The sequence below is a fragment of the Schistocerca americana genome, chromosome 2, assembly GCF_021461395.2.
Source record: "Schistocerca americana isolate TAMUIC-IGC-003095 chromosome 2, iqSchAmer2.1, whole genome shotgun sequence".
Classification (NCBI taxonomy): Eukaryota; Metazoa; Arthropoda; class Insecta; order Orthoptera; family Acrididae; genus Schistocerca; species Schistocerca americana.
Window position 1 is genome coordinate 821,912,736 of NC_060120.1, and position 17,271 is coordinate 821,930,006.

General features: G+C 44.4%; 1 protein-coding gene across 1 annotated transcript in view; it reads left to right on the top strand.

Moving 5' to 3' along the window:
* Positions 1-17,271, top strand: part of LOC124594460 (tudor domain-containing protein 5-like) — a 248,163-nt gene that overhangs the window by 33,524 nt on the left and 197,368 nt on the right. The window contains exon 3 of the mRNA XM_047132835.1: positions 1,507-1,701. Coding sequence (XP_046988791.1) covers positions 1,516-1,701 — 186 coding nt within the window. The 5' untranslated portion in view covers positions 1,507-1,515. The remainder of the gene's footprint in view (positions 1-1,506; positions 1,702-17,271) is intronic.

A 17,271-nucleotide genomic window follows, 5' to 3' on the forward strand; every position in this document is an offset into this window, starting at 1 on the left:
ACCTTTGCATTAGCTTATTTGTTACTTCTATTATCTAATTATTATGTGTTTATCTATTTGTTGTTGTAGCTTCTCGTGGTGAGCAGCAGTTCATGTGTAATTGGCGAGCAGTCTGTAGTCGGGGCCGGTTTTTATCCACTGTAGTTCAATGTGATTTGGAAAATAAACTTAGAATTGCATTTGTGGATCGCTCTATCACATGAGGGCTGATTATGTTTCCTGCAATAGCATGATAAAAGAAATTATAGCAAAAATATAGTAAAGAGGAAACTTTGTAGTTGAGTAAAGTGGCCATAACGAGATTAAGAGGGCATGTCAGATGTGGGATGAAGACATTTCTTTACTCAGCAATTGACTGAGTACCACAGACATCATTTAATATTTCTGTGCTGCTTCACTTCTTTCCTCCATTTGAGTGACCCTATTTAGTGGTCTTATGCAGTGACTGTGGACCTGCTTGTCGGACATGTAAGGCGTCCTGCTATTAGGTATGCCCAGAGGACTTTCAGCTGTTTTACAGCTAGCATATTTCCTGCTAATTTGTGGTGCTTTACTCTTCTTTTATAACTGGTTTTATTCTTCCCTTCTCCTACTTTTCTTCCCATCTGATATGTACATTGTAAGGATCAGTTCGGCTACCTATCTCATTCCTTTCAGAAGAATTTGCTTTTCTTGATGTTCCCATCATTGAGAAGACAGATGAACCAGCAGTTTGGTCCTTTCAACACATCACTGCAAGTATGGACACTATTATTATCTAACTGTTTGAAGAGGTGGGTAAGAATAAACTTAATATTAAGAAACTATTTTAGATAGTGGTCACTAGGATCTGTCTTTGAGCCACACACTGTACACATTAAAAGATAAAAGTGTCAGGAACACGAAAACTAGTTTGAGGACCACAGTAGTGTATTAGGCAAGGCTCAGTTGGAGGTGGTATGCTCTTATCTTCCTTCAAACGTAGAGCTGACTAAGCCAGTCAGTTATAGGAGGCTCTATAGTTTAACATGGACTACAAACGCTGATTCAGTTCAGTATTTTTTTCATTGGCAGTGACAGAGGTGAAATAAGTGACAAATAGTAATCCCAGGCCTGCCCGGTGGTCACAGTGCAAGACCTTTGGATCTGCAGTGTGGTATTTCGCGACTAAACCACCAAGCCTCACTGTACAGAGACTTCATTAAGTTGGTTGAAGTCAAATAAAGCTAACAAATTGTCTCAGCTCATCTAGGAAAATTATAAAGTTAGTCTGTCACTGTCCAATGCAGGGAGCAGATGGGACAGACTTGGTGGACAGTAGATTTTTCAAAAACTGCATTTTATTACAACTGTACCAAAGTTAATCAGCTGCTTGTGTCACTGTCATGACAAGTGTCAGCAAAATTATGTAAATGTAGAGGTGAACAGTCTATTTAGATTTTCCAAATCAGTGTAATCATTATTTCCTTAAACAGACACTTGGCATACATATATCATTCTTTTAGTCATGTTTTGTTACTTTTACAGTGTGCTATCATGGAGGCAGAGAAAGCAGAACTTAAATCAATTCTGCGAGGACTGCTCATTTCATCCCCCAAGCAAATGACAGTGCGTGAACTTGCGAATGATTTTTCGAGGCAGGAAGGACGTGAATTTCCATTTCAAAAGTACGGATTTCGTACATTTGTTGATTATCTGAGGACCATAAAGGACACAGTTTTGGTAAGTACATGTAAAATATGAAATGATTCAAAATGGCTTCATAGGAAGGCCTAGCAGAAATCTAGTTAGTATCTACTTAATTTAATGGTCACCATAATTGGAATACTATCATTGTAGCTACACAAGCGATTCACTATGGTGTATATTTTGTTTGTAGTTTTTATATTATGCAAGCTGATTGTTGTTATTGTGCTTCCCACGTAGTTGGTGCTCACCTGGTGTGTGGAAGTATAGGAATACTTGTACCACTATACATATTTAGACTCAAACCACAGTCTACAACAAACAAACAATCGCAGAACTGTATAGGGCAGAAAAATGTAACCTTTCGACAACTGAAGCAATGCTAGTGCTCCAAGCTGCAAGCATGTAGTGACATCAGAATGTCATGCTATAAACTGCGAGCTTGTTATTTTTAATGCTGTTACTTCCATATTTCCTGGTAACTAAAAGTTGCAGTGAATTTTCCAATACAAATTAGAAAATGTAATTAAGTAATAATAATAATAATAATAATAATAATAATACAATCTGTAATATATATGCTTCACAGTCGCAGAGGCATAATTATATCATTGATACAACAGGGTGGGATGACATTCTTTGATGAATGTATATTTTTACTTGGCCAGCACAGCAGTGGTTTGAGGTCAACAAAGAGCAGCCCAATAGCTGGGAAAAATTCTAGGCCTTCCGTTAAGACGAGAAATAAGTTGTAACCTAATGTGTTTAAGTTCAAAAGGAACTGATTATGTCTGCATACTTGGCGCATACTTTCTGATGCTTTGTGCTGATTGTAGTTCATTTTATGAGTTTCTTGCGGATTTCAGATTCCTTTTAATGCATTCAAAACTAGGCACAGTTACTACGTTCTTGGAGATTAGTTGTTTACTCTGTGTGTGTGTGTGTGTGTGTGTGTGTGTGTGTGTGTGTGTGTGTGTGTTTTTTTTTTTTTTTGAAGGGGAGGTTACTTTATGCCCACCTGTTGTAAATATTACTGCAAGCTGTGATATGTGCGGTGTGGTGGTGAGTATTACTGGCTGGCGTGCTGCAGGATGCCAGTTAAAACTCGACCACCAACAATCATTTGTTATTTAGTATATATAATTTCCAGGAGGTTCTTGATCTTGATGTTTGTAAATTCTGGACTATTAGATTTTTGTATAAATAGCTGCACTCTCCATCCAATTGATCATTTCTGTTCTGGCTGGATCTTGGTGTCCGTAATAAATATACTTTCAGTTCTGGTTGTTGTATTTCATTGACGAACCTGCTTTCACATTTAGACTGGATTGTAGTTTTGATGTGACATTGTTCAGTGAAGACCCCATGTACTTCAAAGATCTACAGCACTATGGCTGCAGTTAGGCAGTGAAAGGACAGGAACCAAAATACAAGCAGTACATCTTCCTAAGATACGTATATTCAGGAGATAGAGGGATTTCATAACAGCAATAACTCAGCTGCACATAAGGCATCAATCAGTGATTTCCAGAGATACTGAGTGGACTTAGAAATAGCTGAAAGGGTAGCATTGAGTAGCCAAATACAACAGCTTGGGATGACATTCTTTGATGAATGCATATTTTTACTTGGTCAGCACAGCAGTGGTTTGAGTACAACAAAGAGCTGCCCAATAGCTGGGACAAATTCTAGGCCGAACTGAAGAAAATCTTTGGCAACAATCAACTACTACTCTGCTCAGTGGTTGAAGAAGTGACAAAAAGGACCTAACTTCATAGAGAATGAAAACATTTATGCATAACAGAATTTTTTGGCCCTATCATGAATCCGAATATGACAGAAGCCAACAAAATCTCACACATGATGAAAGGAGTCGCAGACGACGTGTACCAATCTCTTGTGCCAAAGGATGTCAGAATGACAGAAGAATTGATAAACCAGTACCAATGAATCAAGGAAATGCAGCAATAATGAGACACGTGAAGGATGTATGACTTAACTCCTGAATGTGGTCCCGTGGCAGTTGTGGAAAGCCACCATGGGCTGACGTCTCTCATATGCCAGATAGTAAGAGAAAGGATACAGCAGCAGTATGTGGCAGCCAGAATCATCAGGCTGAATACACAAGAAATAGTTGCTGTGACTGTTGACCCAAGAAGTGGTGTGTTGGTCTTCAGCACCAACCTCCACCATGAAGATTGGACTCTGCCAACACAGATTTATGTCGCAACCATCAAACAGGAATCCAGCATCTGATCAATCCAGGTGCAACGAACTCCTCCGCCAAGTACAGTACCTTGCATAAGAACAGACATTTGGAGGCCAGGAGATAACACACCAGTGTGTTTCCACTGTAGACATCCTGGACATGTATGCTGCTACTGAGAACGAAGGCAAATTTTTACCGACTACTACACTGCCAGATGCCAAACATCACAACAGTTCTATTCATGTTGATCAACTGCTGATCATTATAGTTGACCTGCAGCCTGCCGGACGAAGCCCATCAATGTACCCTGGAAAAGGTCACTTCCCAACATGGTGTAACCATTCCCGGTCTCCATACAGAGTTACCAGCTGCCCACCTAGCTACCAACCTCTGGAAAACTAAGTGCAACTATCTATGGAGGTGACGGCATCACAAATGCAAATACCTATACGTCAGGGAATCATTGATGTTCTCATCAACAGCCATCCTATCTAGCCACTAGTTAATTCGATGAAAGGGATATCAATGATAAGGTCCACTGATGACATTGCTATCCTCAGCGAAAGTGAAGAGGAATTACAGAATATGGATTGAGAGTAAATGTAAGAAAGGCAAAAGTAATGAGGAGTATCCTTTCACCTTGAATCTGAATCCCACTCGTGAATCTTTCTCTTATTTCTGTCATTGCTTCTTTGATTGAACATTAGAGGTGAAAAACTACATTCCTGTCTGGCACCCTTTTTAATCTGAGCACTTTTTTCTTGATCTTCCATTGTTCGCCTCTGGTTCTTGTACATATTGTATACAGAGTGTACATAAAGTCCAGGATCACATTCAATTATTTATTGCACAGCAACTAAGCATTGCACAGATGTCATACATACTGCATTTTGAAGAGAAACTCTGAAAGTTTTTTTACAAACATTTGATATGCAAGCCATGAGTGACCCTGCAGACGTCAATACGGTAATCGAATTCTTGCCATATCCGTCCCAATATGGCATCGTCGACTGTGGCAGTCACTCCCGATCCCCCCCCCCCCCCCCCCCCCCCCCCCCCCCGGAGCTCTGCTACATCACATGATAGACGCAGTACATATACCAGATCTTTAATGTGTCCCCACAGAAAAGAGTTACACGGAGTGAGATCTGGTGATCAGGGAGACCATTTCATGAAACAGCGGACTCCAACACACAAGAAGCTCGCTCCGCACCTGAACTCGCCACGTTTGAAACTAGTGCTGACTATTGGCAAATTACCTTAACTATGCTGTGGCGTTACACATGGGGAAAAAAACAAAAACCACCTTTCAGAGTTTCTTTTCAAAATGACATATGTATGATATCTGTACAATGTTTGGTTCTTGTGCAGTAAATAATCGAAAGTGTTCCCGGACTTTGTGTACACCCTGTATTACCTGCCTTTCCCTATAGTTTACCCCATTTTTCTCAGAATTTCAAACATCTTGCTCCGTTTTACATTGTGGAACTTCATGCAGGTTGAAAAATCGTTTGAACAGATCTTGATTTTTTTGTCAGTCTTGGTTCCATCATCAACCGCAGTGTCTGAATTGGCTCTTTACCTTTCCTAAAGCCAATTTGATAGTCATCTAACAGACCCTCTTCTATCTTTTCCATTCTTCTGTGAATTATTCTTGTCAGCAATTTGGATGCATGAGCTGTTAAGCTGATTGTGCAGTAATTCTCGCTGTTCTTGGTTCTTTCATTCTTCGGAATTATGTGGAAGATGTTTATCTGACAGTCTGATCATATATCGTCAATCTCGTATGTTCAACACACCAGTGTGAATAGTCGCTTTGTTGCCATTCCCCCCCAATGATCTTAGAAATTCTGATGTAATGTTATCTGTATCTTCTGCCTAATTCTGATGTAATGTTATCTGTATCTTCTGCCTAATTTGAACTTAGGTCAACCAAAGCTCTGTTAAAATCTGATTCTAATACTGAATCCCCCTATCTCTTCCCTGTTGACTCCTGTTTCTTGTTCTGTCCAGTCATCGGACAAGTCTTCCCCTTCATGTACTCTTTCCACCTATCCACTCTCTCTTCTGCATTTATCAGTGGAAATCCCATTCCACTCTTAATGTTACCACCATTGATTTTTTTCTTTTTCCCTAAATGATGAGTCTGCCCTTCTGATAATCATTTCTTTCTCAATTTCTTCACATTTTTCATGCAGCCAGTCCGTCCTGGCTTCCCTGCACTTCCTACGTGTTTCATTCCTAAGTGGCTTGTATTTCTGTATTCCTGAATTATCCTGAGAATTTTTGTACTTCCTTCTTTTATCGATAAACTGAAGTATTTCCTCTGTTACCCATGGTTTCTTCACAGTTACCTTTCTTGTACTTAAGGTTTTGTTATCCCAGTTTCTATGATCGCACTTTTTAGAGATATACATTCCTCTTCAACTGAACGGCCAATAGAGCTATTCAGTATTGCAATATATATAGCCTCAGAGAACTTCAAATGTATATCTTCATTCCTCAGTACTTCCTTATCCCACTTCTTTGCGCATTGATCCTTCCTAACTAGTCTCTTAGACCTCAGTCTGCTCTTCATCATTGCTAAATTGTGACCTGAGTCTATATCTGCTCCTGGGTGTGCCTTACAGTCCAGTATCTGATTTCGGAATCTCTCCTTGACCATGATGTAATCTAACTGAAATCTTTCCAAACATCCCAGACTTTTCCAACTATATCTCCTCCTCTTGTGATTCTTGAGCAAAGTATTAGCTATTACCAGTTGAAATGTATTGCAGAACTCAATTAGTCTTTCTCCCTTCTCACTCCTATTGCCAAGCCCTTATTCTCCCTATTCCTTCCACTACAACCACATTCCAATTCTCAAGGCACATTAGTTATTAGATTTTCATCTCCCTTTATGTACTGTATTATCCGTTCAGTATTCTGATGTATTTTCTCTATCTTTTCATCTTCTACCTATGACATCGGCATGTATATCTGTACTGTTGTCATTGGTTTTCTGTCTGATCTGATGATAGCAACACCATCATTGAACTGTTCTTAGTAACTCTCCCCCCCCCCCCCTACCTTCCTCTTCATAATGAATCCTACTCCCATTATATATATATATATATATATATATATATATATATATATATATATATATATACATTCCACGCGGGAAAAATATATTTAAAAAAAAAAAGATGATGTGACTTACCATACGAAAGCGCTGGCAGGTCGATAGAAACACAAACAAACACATACATACACACAAAATTCTAGCTTTCGCAACCAATGGTTGCTTCGTCAGGAAAGAGGGAAGGAGAGGGAAAGACGAAAGGATGTGGGTTTTAAGGGAGAGGGTAAGGAGTCATTCCAATCCCGGGAGCGGAAAGACTTACCTTATGGGGAAAAAAGGACAGGTATACACTCGCGCACACACACACGTATCCATCCGCACATACACAGATACAAGCAGACATTTGTCTGAATAAAAAACATCAGCAATGGCGGTCAAAGACAACTGACATAAGAAGAAGAATCTGGACTACTCCCCCATTTGGATCTCTGCTGATGTTTTTTATTCAGCAATGGCGGTCAAAGACAACTGACATAAGAGGAAGATTCTGGACTACTCCCCCATTTGGATCTCTGCTGATGTTTTTTATTCAAACAAATGTCTGCTTGTGTCTGTGTATGTGCGCATGGATGTGTGTGTGTGTGTGTGTGTGTGTGTGTGTGTGTGTGTGTGTGTGTGTGTGTGTGCGCGCGCGCGAGTGTATACCTGTCCTTTTTTCCCCCTAAGGTAAGTCTTTCCGCTCCCGGGATTGGAATGACTCCTTACCCTCTCCCTTAAAACCCACATCCTTTCGTCTTTCCCTCTCCTTCCCTCTTTCCTGACGAAGCAACCATTGGTTGTGAAAGCTAGAATTTTGTGTGTCTGTATGTGTTTGTTTGTGTTTCTATCGACCTGCCAGCGCTTTCGTATGGTAAGTCACATCATCTTTGTTTTTAAATATATTTTACCCGCATGGAATGTTTCCCTCTATTATATATAATTTTTTTTTTTTTCTGCTGTTGAAAATCCTTGTCTTCTATCCATTTCACTTAACTGACTCCCACTACATCTAGACCGAGCCTTTGCATTTCCCTTTTCAGATTTCTGGCTTCCCTACCATGTTCAAACTTCAGACATTCCATGCCGTGACTCGTATAACATTACCCTTTTGCTGATCATTCAATCTTTTTCTCATGGTTGCCTACCCCTTAGCAGTCCCTATCCAGAGATCCAAATGGGGGAGTAGTCCAGAATCTTCTTCTTATGTCAGTTGTCTTTGACCGCCATTGCTGATGTTTTTTATTCAAACTTTAAGCATTGACATGGTTCAAACCCAGAACTGAGGATGTTGATCAAAGACATTACCTCTAGACCACGGGTCTTTTCATACCATTATAAAAAGCTAAACAGTGATTGCAGCAGAGCTGGTATGTAATATGGCTGCTTTCACAGGTGGCCTGCATTCTGATGGGAGTAGGATAAGCCCGTGACAGGACTGGGATGTGAAGTGATGGGCAGATCTTGCATCTGGCTCTTTCACAAGGGGTATGATGCATAGGACTGGGCGAGGATGTTGTGGAGGCTGGGTGAGTGACAGAACACCAAAGTAGGAGGGGTGGGAAGTGTCTCGGGTAGGATGATAGATAATAAAAGCCCTGACAAAGGATGTGATTAGGTTGCTCCAGTGTGGGGTGGTATTGCATGATGAAGGGGGTGTTCCTTTATAACTGGTTTTTGGGAGTGGTGTAGGATTGGGTGTATGTGGGGAAATGGCATGGGGAATCAGTTTGCAGACATGTGGGGATAGTGCCTATCTGCAAAGGCCTTTGTGAGACCTTCAGCATGCTAGGTAAGGGAATTCCAGTCCCTACTAATACATTATCCTCAGGTGGCTAGGCTGTATGGGAAGGATTTTTTTTATTTATTTATTTATTTATTTTTTTTTAGCGTGGAAGGGACATCAGGTGTCAAAATGCAGGTACATTTGGTGGTTGGAGGGGGTAATATGGATAGAGGTTTGTATGGAGCCATCAGAGTGGAAGTCGATGTCCAGGAAGGTGGCACTCTGTGTTGAGGAGGATTAAGTGAAATATGGAGAGAGAAGGTGTCGAGATTGTGAAGGGATGAGGATAGGGTGTCCTGGCGCTGGGCTTAGATCATGCAGATATCATCTTGAACATGAACCATACCAGGGATTTGGAGATTTGACAGGCTAAGGGGGTTTTCCTCCAGACAGGCCATAAATAGATTGGCATAGGAGGGTGCCATGTTGGTGCCCATGGCTGTGCCATGGATTTAAGCCTTAGACCCTTCTCAGAACCTCTTCCCTGAATCCATTTCCCTCCTCACTCCTATGATACCCTGCACACCCACCTTCTGCATGCTCCCCAAAATCCGCAGACCCAACAATCTTGGATGTTCCATTGTAGTTGCCCTCAGGGGCTCTGCATTCGTTTGCTAAGTACAGGCTTGGTGACCCTGGGGTTCCTGAGCTGGGCATGCTTCAGTGACCACTATATGGCACGCCAGTGGAATGTTGTGTGTCGCAGTAAATGGGGATCTTGGCTTGACCACTGGGATTGCAAGGATGGTAAAAACCTCTATAAAAAAACCTTCAATCTCAAGGTGTGCTGCATGCTGATGAGATGCATGGCTGTTGAAGTGGAACAGTCATTAGCGGGCAACCTCTGTGGAACCTGCCGCACTTCAGTTGTATAAGGCTCACTCAGGCATGTGGAGCTCTGTCTGAGTGGACCCTTGTTTCCCTAGCTGCTCGTGAAACCAAGATGGAACCCTTGAAATCATCATCATCTCCTCCTCCCGGTGGGAAGGGTGTACTGCCTGGGAGTATCCACACCTAATCCTTCAAACGAATGAGGGAGGCTAGCCCTCCTGGTAATCTGCATCAGTGGAATTGTGGTAACAGGGGTCAAGAGGACATAAATCAAAATGTGTCTTTGGTCATCAAGAGGAAGGAGGGGACTTTCGGAGTAGTGTCCCCTTTCTATATGCATAACGACTTGCTGGAAGCCTGAAGTCCATTAAGCGGTTGCTAACAGGGCAAAGCAGGTGGAACTACTTACGAAGACCCAAATATGATGTAAATGTTGAACTGCATTACTCTCTTAACTCTAGCAAGGATATGGTCACATGCCCTGACATAATGGCTATCGACTTAGCCTAACTTAAAAAGGAATGGGCATTACAGGGGATAGTGGACGCAGAGCAAAGGATGCCTAGAAATAATGGAGAAATTGAGAAGACTGCCACCTTTAATTCTCCAATGTTGCTGACCGCATAATGGCTGGTTTTCTCTGACTTAGGATTAGATCTTATGTACCTAACCCTATACTGTGCCACAAAAGCCAGCATTTTTGCCTCACAATGCTGAATGTGGGGGTGAGGTGACCTGTGGGAAATGTGGAAAGGCAGCCCATGAAGCTGGGATTGTCTGTCCATCTCCAGCAGTCTGAGTTAACTGCTCTGTGAGCCATCCAGTCTGGAGCCAAGACTGCCCTGATTTTGCAGAGGAATGAAAAGTCACCTAGGGGATCCCCTATGCTGAAGCCAAAAAGCAATATAAGGCGACTAAGCCTCCCATCTTTACTACTACTTATGCTCCATGGTTCAGAAACCTGTTCCTATGGTCAATGCCTCGATGCAGTGTCGTCCAGTGTACAACTGTCCACCACCAACATCTCTACTTGCATGTGTATGTGCTGCTGCGCTATTATTAGTCTTAGTCGTAGGAAAGGGGAATTTTGTTAAAAATTCAGTAAAGGCGCGGTTCTGCGATGAAGTCTGGGCGTCGCTGGCAGTATGTGGTAATAGTCGGCAGCCAGTAGGCTAGGCAGAGTAAACATGGCACGGAGCAGCGGCGTATTGCACGTACGATTTGTTTGGAGTGGAGCAACAGCGACGCAGGGAACTGCAGCGTTGCTTTAAGTTATTGTGATGTATGAGGCGAGGCAGTCGGCCAGAGCTGGGAGTGGCGATGAGTAAGTGGCTGACGCATGGGAATTTACCCCTGTCATAGTTTTTGTCTCTCTCCAACACTACGTCAGAAGTGAGGGGAAAAGCAGTATAAATAGTCAGGCACTTTTAGCTTGAGGTGTGTGCCAGGTCAGTCGAGAGTCAGGTCGGACCTGTGCTGGTCTACGCTTATAGGGGCCAGTCTGGCGACAATGTTGTATATATTCTGTGTACTTGTTCGAGCCGTATTCTGCCTCCAGGGACACAACACCGGGGTCGGACGGAACGGAAGCTGGGTACTTGGAGATTGTATGGTCTGCCTGAAGGAGGGCAATGACAGCAGTATGCAGCGGGTCCAGGATGGGCCACGTTCACTCCCCCCTGGCATACCAGGGTCTGGGCGAGGCATATGCTGCGGGAGGTGCAGCAGTGCTGAAATGGCGTTATGGATGACAGTGGGTGTTGCCATCTGGCAAGCACCACTAGTGGCAAGTTGCGTCACATCGTCGAGGAGGGTGCGGGTTCGAGTCCGGTCCTGTCCTGGGAGCAGCAGTGGCTGAGGGACACGAGTGACCAGTACAACCACCTTTGGCCCATGGTCGGACAGAGTAGGCCAAATGGGCTGGAGGGTGACGGGGACAAGGGACTGTAACAGTCTCTGGAATCGCGGACAGTAGAGTGGTGCTGGTCGCTACGCCTCGGGGGGTGGCAACTGGGCGAGCATGGCTGACTTCCATCATCAGGCGGCCTTGATCGCAGCAGCGGTGTCGGCAGTCCAGGAGAGCTGAGACGGCTGAGCTTGCGGAACAGCACGCGGACGGCGCGCCGACATTATGCTTCTGTAAACTAGCAGAATAAAGAATTTTTCTGAATACTGATGTATTACTCTGCACTGCCCCGTGACACTATTGAACTTGCTCGGCCTCCTGATGAGAAACGGCGTGGTGGGCCCCGGCCCCGGCTTCGCTTCTGCCAACTTAGGTCCCAGGTTCGACCATCGACGGTCGGCAACAGTGGTATCAGAAGTGGTGCCGGTTATGACGCTGGTACTGGATTTCCTCTCCCACATCTTATGTCGAGCAAGTAGTGTTGAGGTGTGCCTGTGTAGAGGGGTAGTTGAGGTGTTTGGTTGCGTTCGTGACGGGTGGTCATACACTTTTCGTTATGTTACGTGCACATGAGCACAATGGGGATGGGTGAGTGACACTTGATTTATTGTTTATGTGTCATTCTTTTGTGTTTTAAGGGGTTAAGTGTCAATTAGGAAGGACTTTTTGAAGTTGTCTTTCGTATGGCCAGAGGAGCCTGTAAATTTATCTGAATTCAGGGGAAATGGGGGACATGACGACATAGCACGTAAGCGATGTAATTTTTGTAACCTGTCACGGATTACCGTGTACAAAGTGGGTGCCAAAGAGTTGTTTTATTTGTAAGAGATTTGGACATTTGGCATGCAATTGTTCAGAATGTAGATGGGCGATGATTTGCCACAAGAACTAAGTTTTAGGAGTAGCATAGTGGAATTAGTACTAGCAGTGGAACTATAAGTAAGAATGGTGGAAACACGGCAAGCAGCGGAGGCTGTGACATTGACCACAGCGGAAGCTGTAGCTACTCTTAACTGAGCAAATTCAGTTACTGCCGGAGGCAAGGGTAGGGGACAAAGAAAAATATGAAGAATTAGCCGGGAGATTTGAGGCATTGCAAGTAGGGGAAGGGACGTTAGGTGAAAGTAAATTGTAGGTCGGGGAGTATCATAGACTGTTTGACCCGGCAATCGCGGCATTGATTAACCCCTTTTCAGGTAAAACAACGGAGGGTGTGTCGGTATACCTTAATGACATTATCACAATTGCTGAGGCCAATGGCTGGTCGGATGTTGTAATGTTGAGAGTGGCGAAGTTACACTTTATAGGGGATGCCAAGACATACATACTGTACCATGAAACGTTGAACAATGTGGGGACGTCTGCAGAGCTTGAGGCTGGGTTACGCCAGAGGTACCAGGAAAAATAAAGTGTGTTAGTTATGAGAAGAAATGAGACTGTGTGTTAGTTATGAGAAGAAATGAGACTGGAGGTTTTCTCAGACAGGATTCGAAAGCTGAATGCACAAACGTTCGAACAGTCACCGAATGAGGAAATGAATAGAGTGCTGTTACAGGGCGTTAGATGTGTTTTTGTGGGGAGTACTGCCGGAAATGGCACATTGGGTGAGATTGGAAAATCCCAGTGATCTTGCAGTGGCTCTAAGGATTGCCACATACTCAAAGGAGGTAGATTATGTGACGAAGCAAAGGGTAGAGCATAAAGTTCTGGCAGTGGAAATTAAATATTTTGGTTGTGGCCAGGTAGGGCATATTCGGAGGCAGTGGCAGTGTCAGTGTCAGTTGCGGTTTTACTCATGTGGGAAAATGGGTCACTGGGCAGTGAACTGCAGGAGTAAAAGTAGGGGGAACCTCGGCGACAGCAGCCGTTAAATGAGAACGGGACTGCTTCAACTGTTGAGGGCAGTCCCAGTGAAATTAGGTAATGTGCTTGTAGGTGCGCAGATGGAATGCTGCTTATTAGGCTTGGTGAACGGAAGGGAACAGAGGTTTCTGGTTGACCCGGGGGCGCACGCATGTGTTATTAGTCTAGACCTGGTTAGCAGGAGAAGGCTTGAGCCACCATGTTATACGTTAATTGGGATGGGGGATAATAAAGTGGAGTCATTGGGTATGATCGTACTTCAATTTGTGATGCAGGAACTGAGTTTAGTGAGCAGGTAGAGGTGTTACCATGTGTGGGTGAGGGGTGTTCGGTGATTCTCTGACTGGACTTCCTTGACAAACATCGTGCGAAGATGGACCTTTGGCAACAAACAGTGGAACTCAGTGGAACAATATTTTGCTGGGGAAATGGTTGCAAATGGACAAATGTTGCAAGGCGCACTTAACGCAAAGGTGACACCAGCTAAACTGCGAACGGATTCATTAAAGGTCGATCAGCAGGGTAACATACCGGCAGGTACAGGGAAGGTAGTCTGGGTTTCGATAACTACGGACTTCCCAGAGGAGATGTTGTACATGGTGGAGCCACTCTTGAGTAATGAGGAGTTGGATAATACGCACTGTTTTGTGCGGAGGAGTTTAGCTCACGCAAGTTATGTGGAAGGAGATTATGTGGTTCCTGTAAGTATAGATAACTTCAACAGAGCGGATTTTAGCTTGTCGAAAGGGTTGATTTTAGCTTGTCGAAAGGGTTGGTATTGGTCACATTGGAGGATTTTGATGAAGATGAACTCGATAGGGAGGATTTAGAGGCGAGCCATAAGCAAAACGTCAATGTAGCGCAATTGAGGGGAAAACTACAGCATTTGCAGGAAGACGACAGGGTCACGTTGGAGGAATTGTTGTTGCCATTTAACGATTTATTTGGAATAGAGGGTAGGTTACCGGCAACACTGATTACGAAGCGTCACATACCAACAGAGGATAATACACCAGTGTTTAGGTAACAGTATAGGGTAGCACATCATGTCCAACCACTAGTAGAGGAGTTTATAGAACAACTGCTACGGGATGGAATCAGAGCATAGCGATAGTCCGTATTCAAGCAATGTAGTTCTCGTACCTAATAAGTCGGTGGATGGTACAAGGAAATATAGATTTTGTTGTGATTATAGGTTTCTGAATGCGAAAACCATTTCGGATGCATATCCGATTCTGAATATCACGGGCACATTGGATAATCTGGGACAATGTAAGTATTTTACGATGATGGATTTACGGAGTGGATACCACCAGTTGGAAGTAGCGCCAGAGGAGAGGGTAAAGACAGCTTTTACTGTTCCTGGGGGACACTATCAGTATATACGTATGCTGTTTGGGTTGGTGAGTGTACCGGTCACATTTCAGTGATTATTAGATGGGATTTTAAGGGGATTGAAACCAAAGACATGTATGGTTTATCTACACTCCTGGAAATTGAAATAAGAACACCGTGAATTCATTGTCCCAGGAAGGGGAAACTTTATTGACACATTCCTGGGGTCAGATACATCACATGATCACACTGACAGAACCACAGACACATAGACACAGGCAACAGAGCATGCACATTGTCGGCACTAGTACAGTGTATATCCACCTTTCGCAGCAATGCAGGGTGCTATTCTCCCATGGAGACGATCGTAGAGATGCTGGATGTAGTCCTGTGGAACGGCTTGCCATGCCATTTCCACCTGGCGCCTCAGTTGGACCAGCGTTCGTGCTGGACGTGCAGACCGCGTGAGATGACGCTTCATCCAGTCCCAAACATGCTCAATGGGGGACAGATCCGGAGATCTTGCTGGCCAGGGTAGTTGACTTACACCTTCTAGAGCACGTTGGGTGGCACGGGATACATGAGGACGTGCATTGTCCTGTTGGAACAGCAAGTTCCCTTGCCGGTCTAGGAATGGTAGAACGATGGGTTCGATGACGGTTTGGATGTACCGTGCACTATTCAGTGTCCCCTCGACGATCACCAGTGATGTACGGCCAGTGTAGGAGATCGCTCCCCACACCATGATGCCGGGTGTTGGCCCTGTGTGCCTCGGTCGTATGCAGTCCTGATTGTGGCGCTCACCTACACGGCGCCAAACACGCATACGACCATCATTGGCACCAAGGCAGAAGCGACTCTCATCGCTGAAGACGACACGTCTCCATTCGTCCCTCCATTCACACCTGTCGCGACACCACTGGAGGCGGGCTGCACGATGTTGGGGCGTGAGTGGAAGACGGCCTAACGGTGTGCGGGACCGTAGCCCAGCTTCATGGAGACGGTTGCGAATGGTCCTCGCCGATACCCCAGGAGCAACAGTGTCCCTAATTTGCTTGGCGTGCATCCGTGCGTCGCTGCGGTCCGGTCCCAGGTCAACGGGCACGTGCACCTTCCGCCGACCACTGGCGACAACATCGATGTACTGTGGAGACCTCACGCCCCACGTGTTGAGCAATTCGGCGGTACGTCCACCCGGCCTCCCGCATGCCCACTATACGCCCTCGCTCAAAGTCCGTCAACTGCACATACGGTTCACATCCACGCTGTCGCGGCATGCTACCAGTGTTAAAGACTGCGATGGAGCTCCGTATGCCACGGCAAACTGGCCGACACTGACGGTGGCGGTGCACAAACGCTGCGCAGCTAGCGCCATTCGACGGCCAACACCGCGGTTCCTGGTGTGTCCGCTGTGCCGTGCGTGTGATCATTGCTTGTACAGCCCTCTCGCAGTGTCCGGAGCAAGTATGGTGGGTCTGACACACCGGTGTCAATGTGTTCTGTTTTCCATTTCCAGGAGTGTAGATGACATTATAGTATTTTCAAAGGATATACCCCAACATGTATCGCGTTTAAGAGAAGTCCTTAGAAGATTGTTGTTGGCATGGTTAACATTAAGTTTAGAAAAATGTAATTTTGCGCAGATGCATACATTCGGGGGTCGAAATGTCATCGTTCAAGGTGGTCTATGGAAGAAATATGCCATTACTGTTTGACATTCTGTGTCCGAAGTCGGGAGCTAAAGGGGACGCAGTGAGGAAATTTGCATGGACAATACGGGAAGTCTGGAAGAGGGTACAGAAGGCCAATACGAGGGTGTTGGAAAGGCAGGAAGGACAGAATAAGCGGTTGGGACCTTTACCATTGTACAGGGTAGGTCAATGGGTACTGATCACGAATCCATATACACCTAAGGGAAAGACGGAAAAATTCTTGACGAAGTACCACGGACCATACCAGTTCGTGGAGATGACTTCGCATGTAAATGTTAAAGTGCAGCTGCCAACAAAAACATCCATTATCCATGCCAGTAGAATGAAACCTTTTAAAGGAATGGTGGACGGATTGCCTCAGTTACAAGGAATTGACCCAATTGCAGAGGCTAGGTAAAGCAAACGGAAAGAGGAGGTTGTGGCGGAGGGGCAACAGCGAACGCATAGCAGTCTGTATGCATTACGGCCACGGAGGGAGTAAATTATTATTATATGTAATATTGTATGGCATGTTTGTATGTCGTGCTTTTGTATCAAGGGATAATTTGGTGTTTTCTTTTTTTTCCCCTTTTTTGGGTCATTATATGTGCGAGACTATTTCTTTTTGTTCAGGGAATTCGATAGGGGCAGAGTAAACCATCGGGAATTTTTGAGGATGTCATATGGTGTTGTAGTAACTTGTAGTGGAAAGGAGTGATACAGGCATGTTTCGTTCCTTTTCTTTGCAGGGACGAGTGATGATTTGCCCTAATCGACCAGTTTTTTTGGATAGTAGTACATGCGAAGTTGGATTGTTCCTGGGGATTACGAATGGCTCAGATTGTGAGAAAGAGGTGTTATCGACACATTCCTACTTCCAGAAGG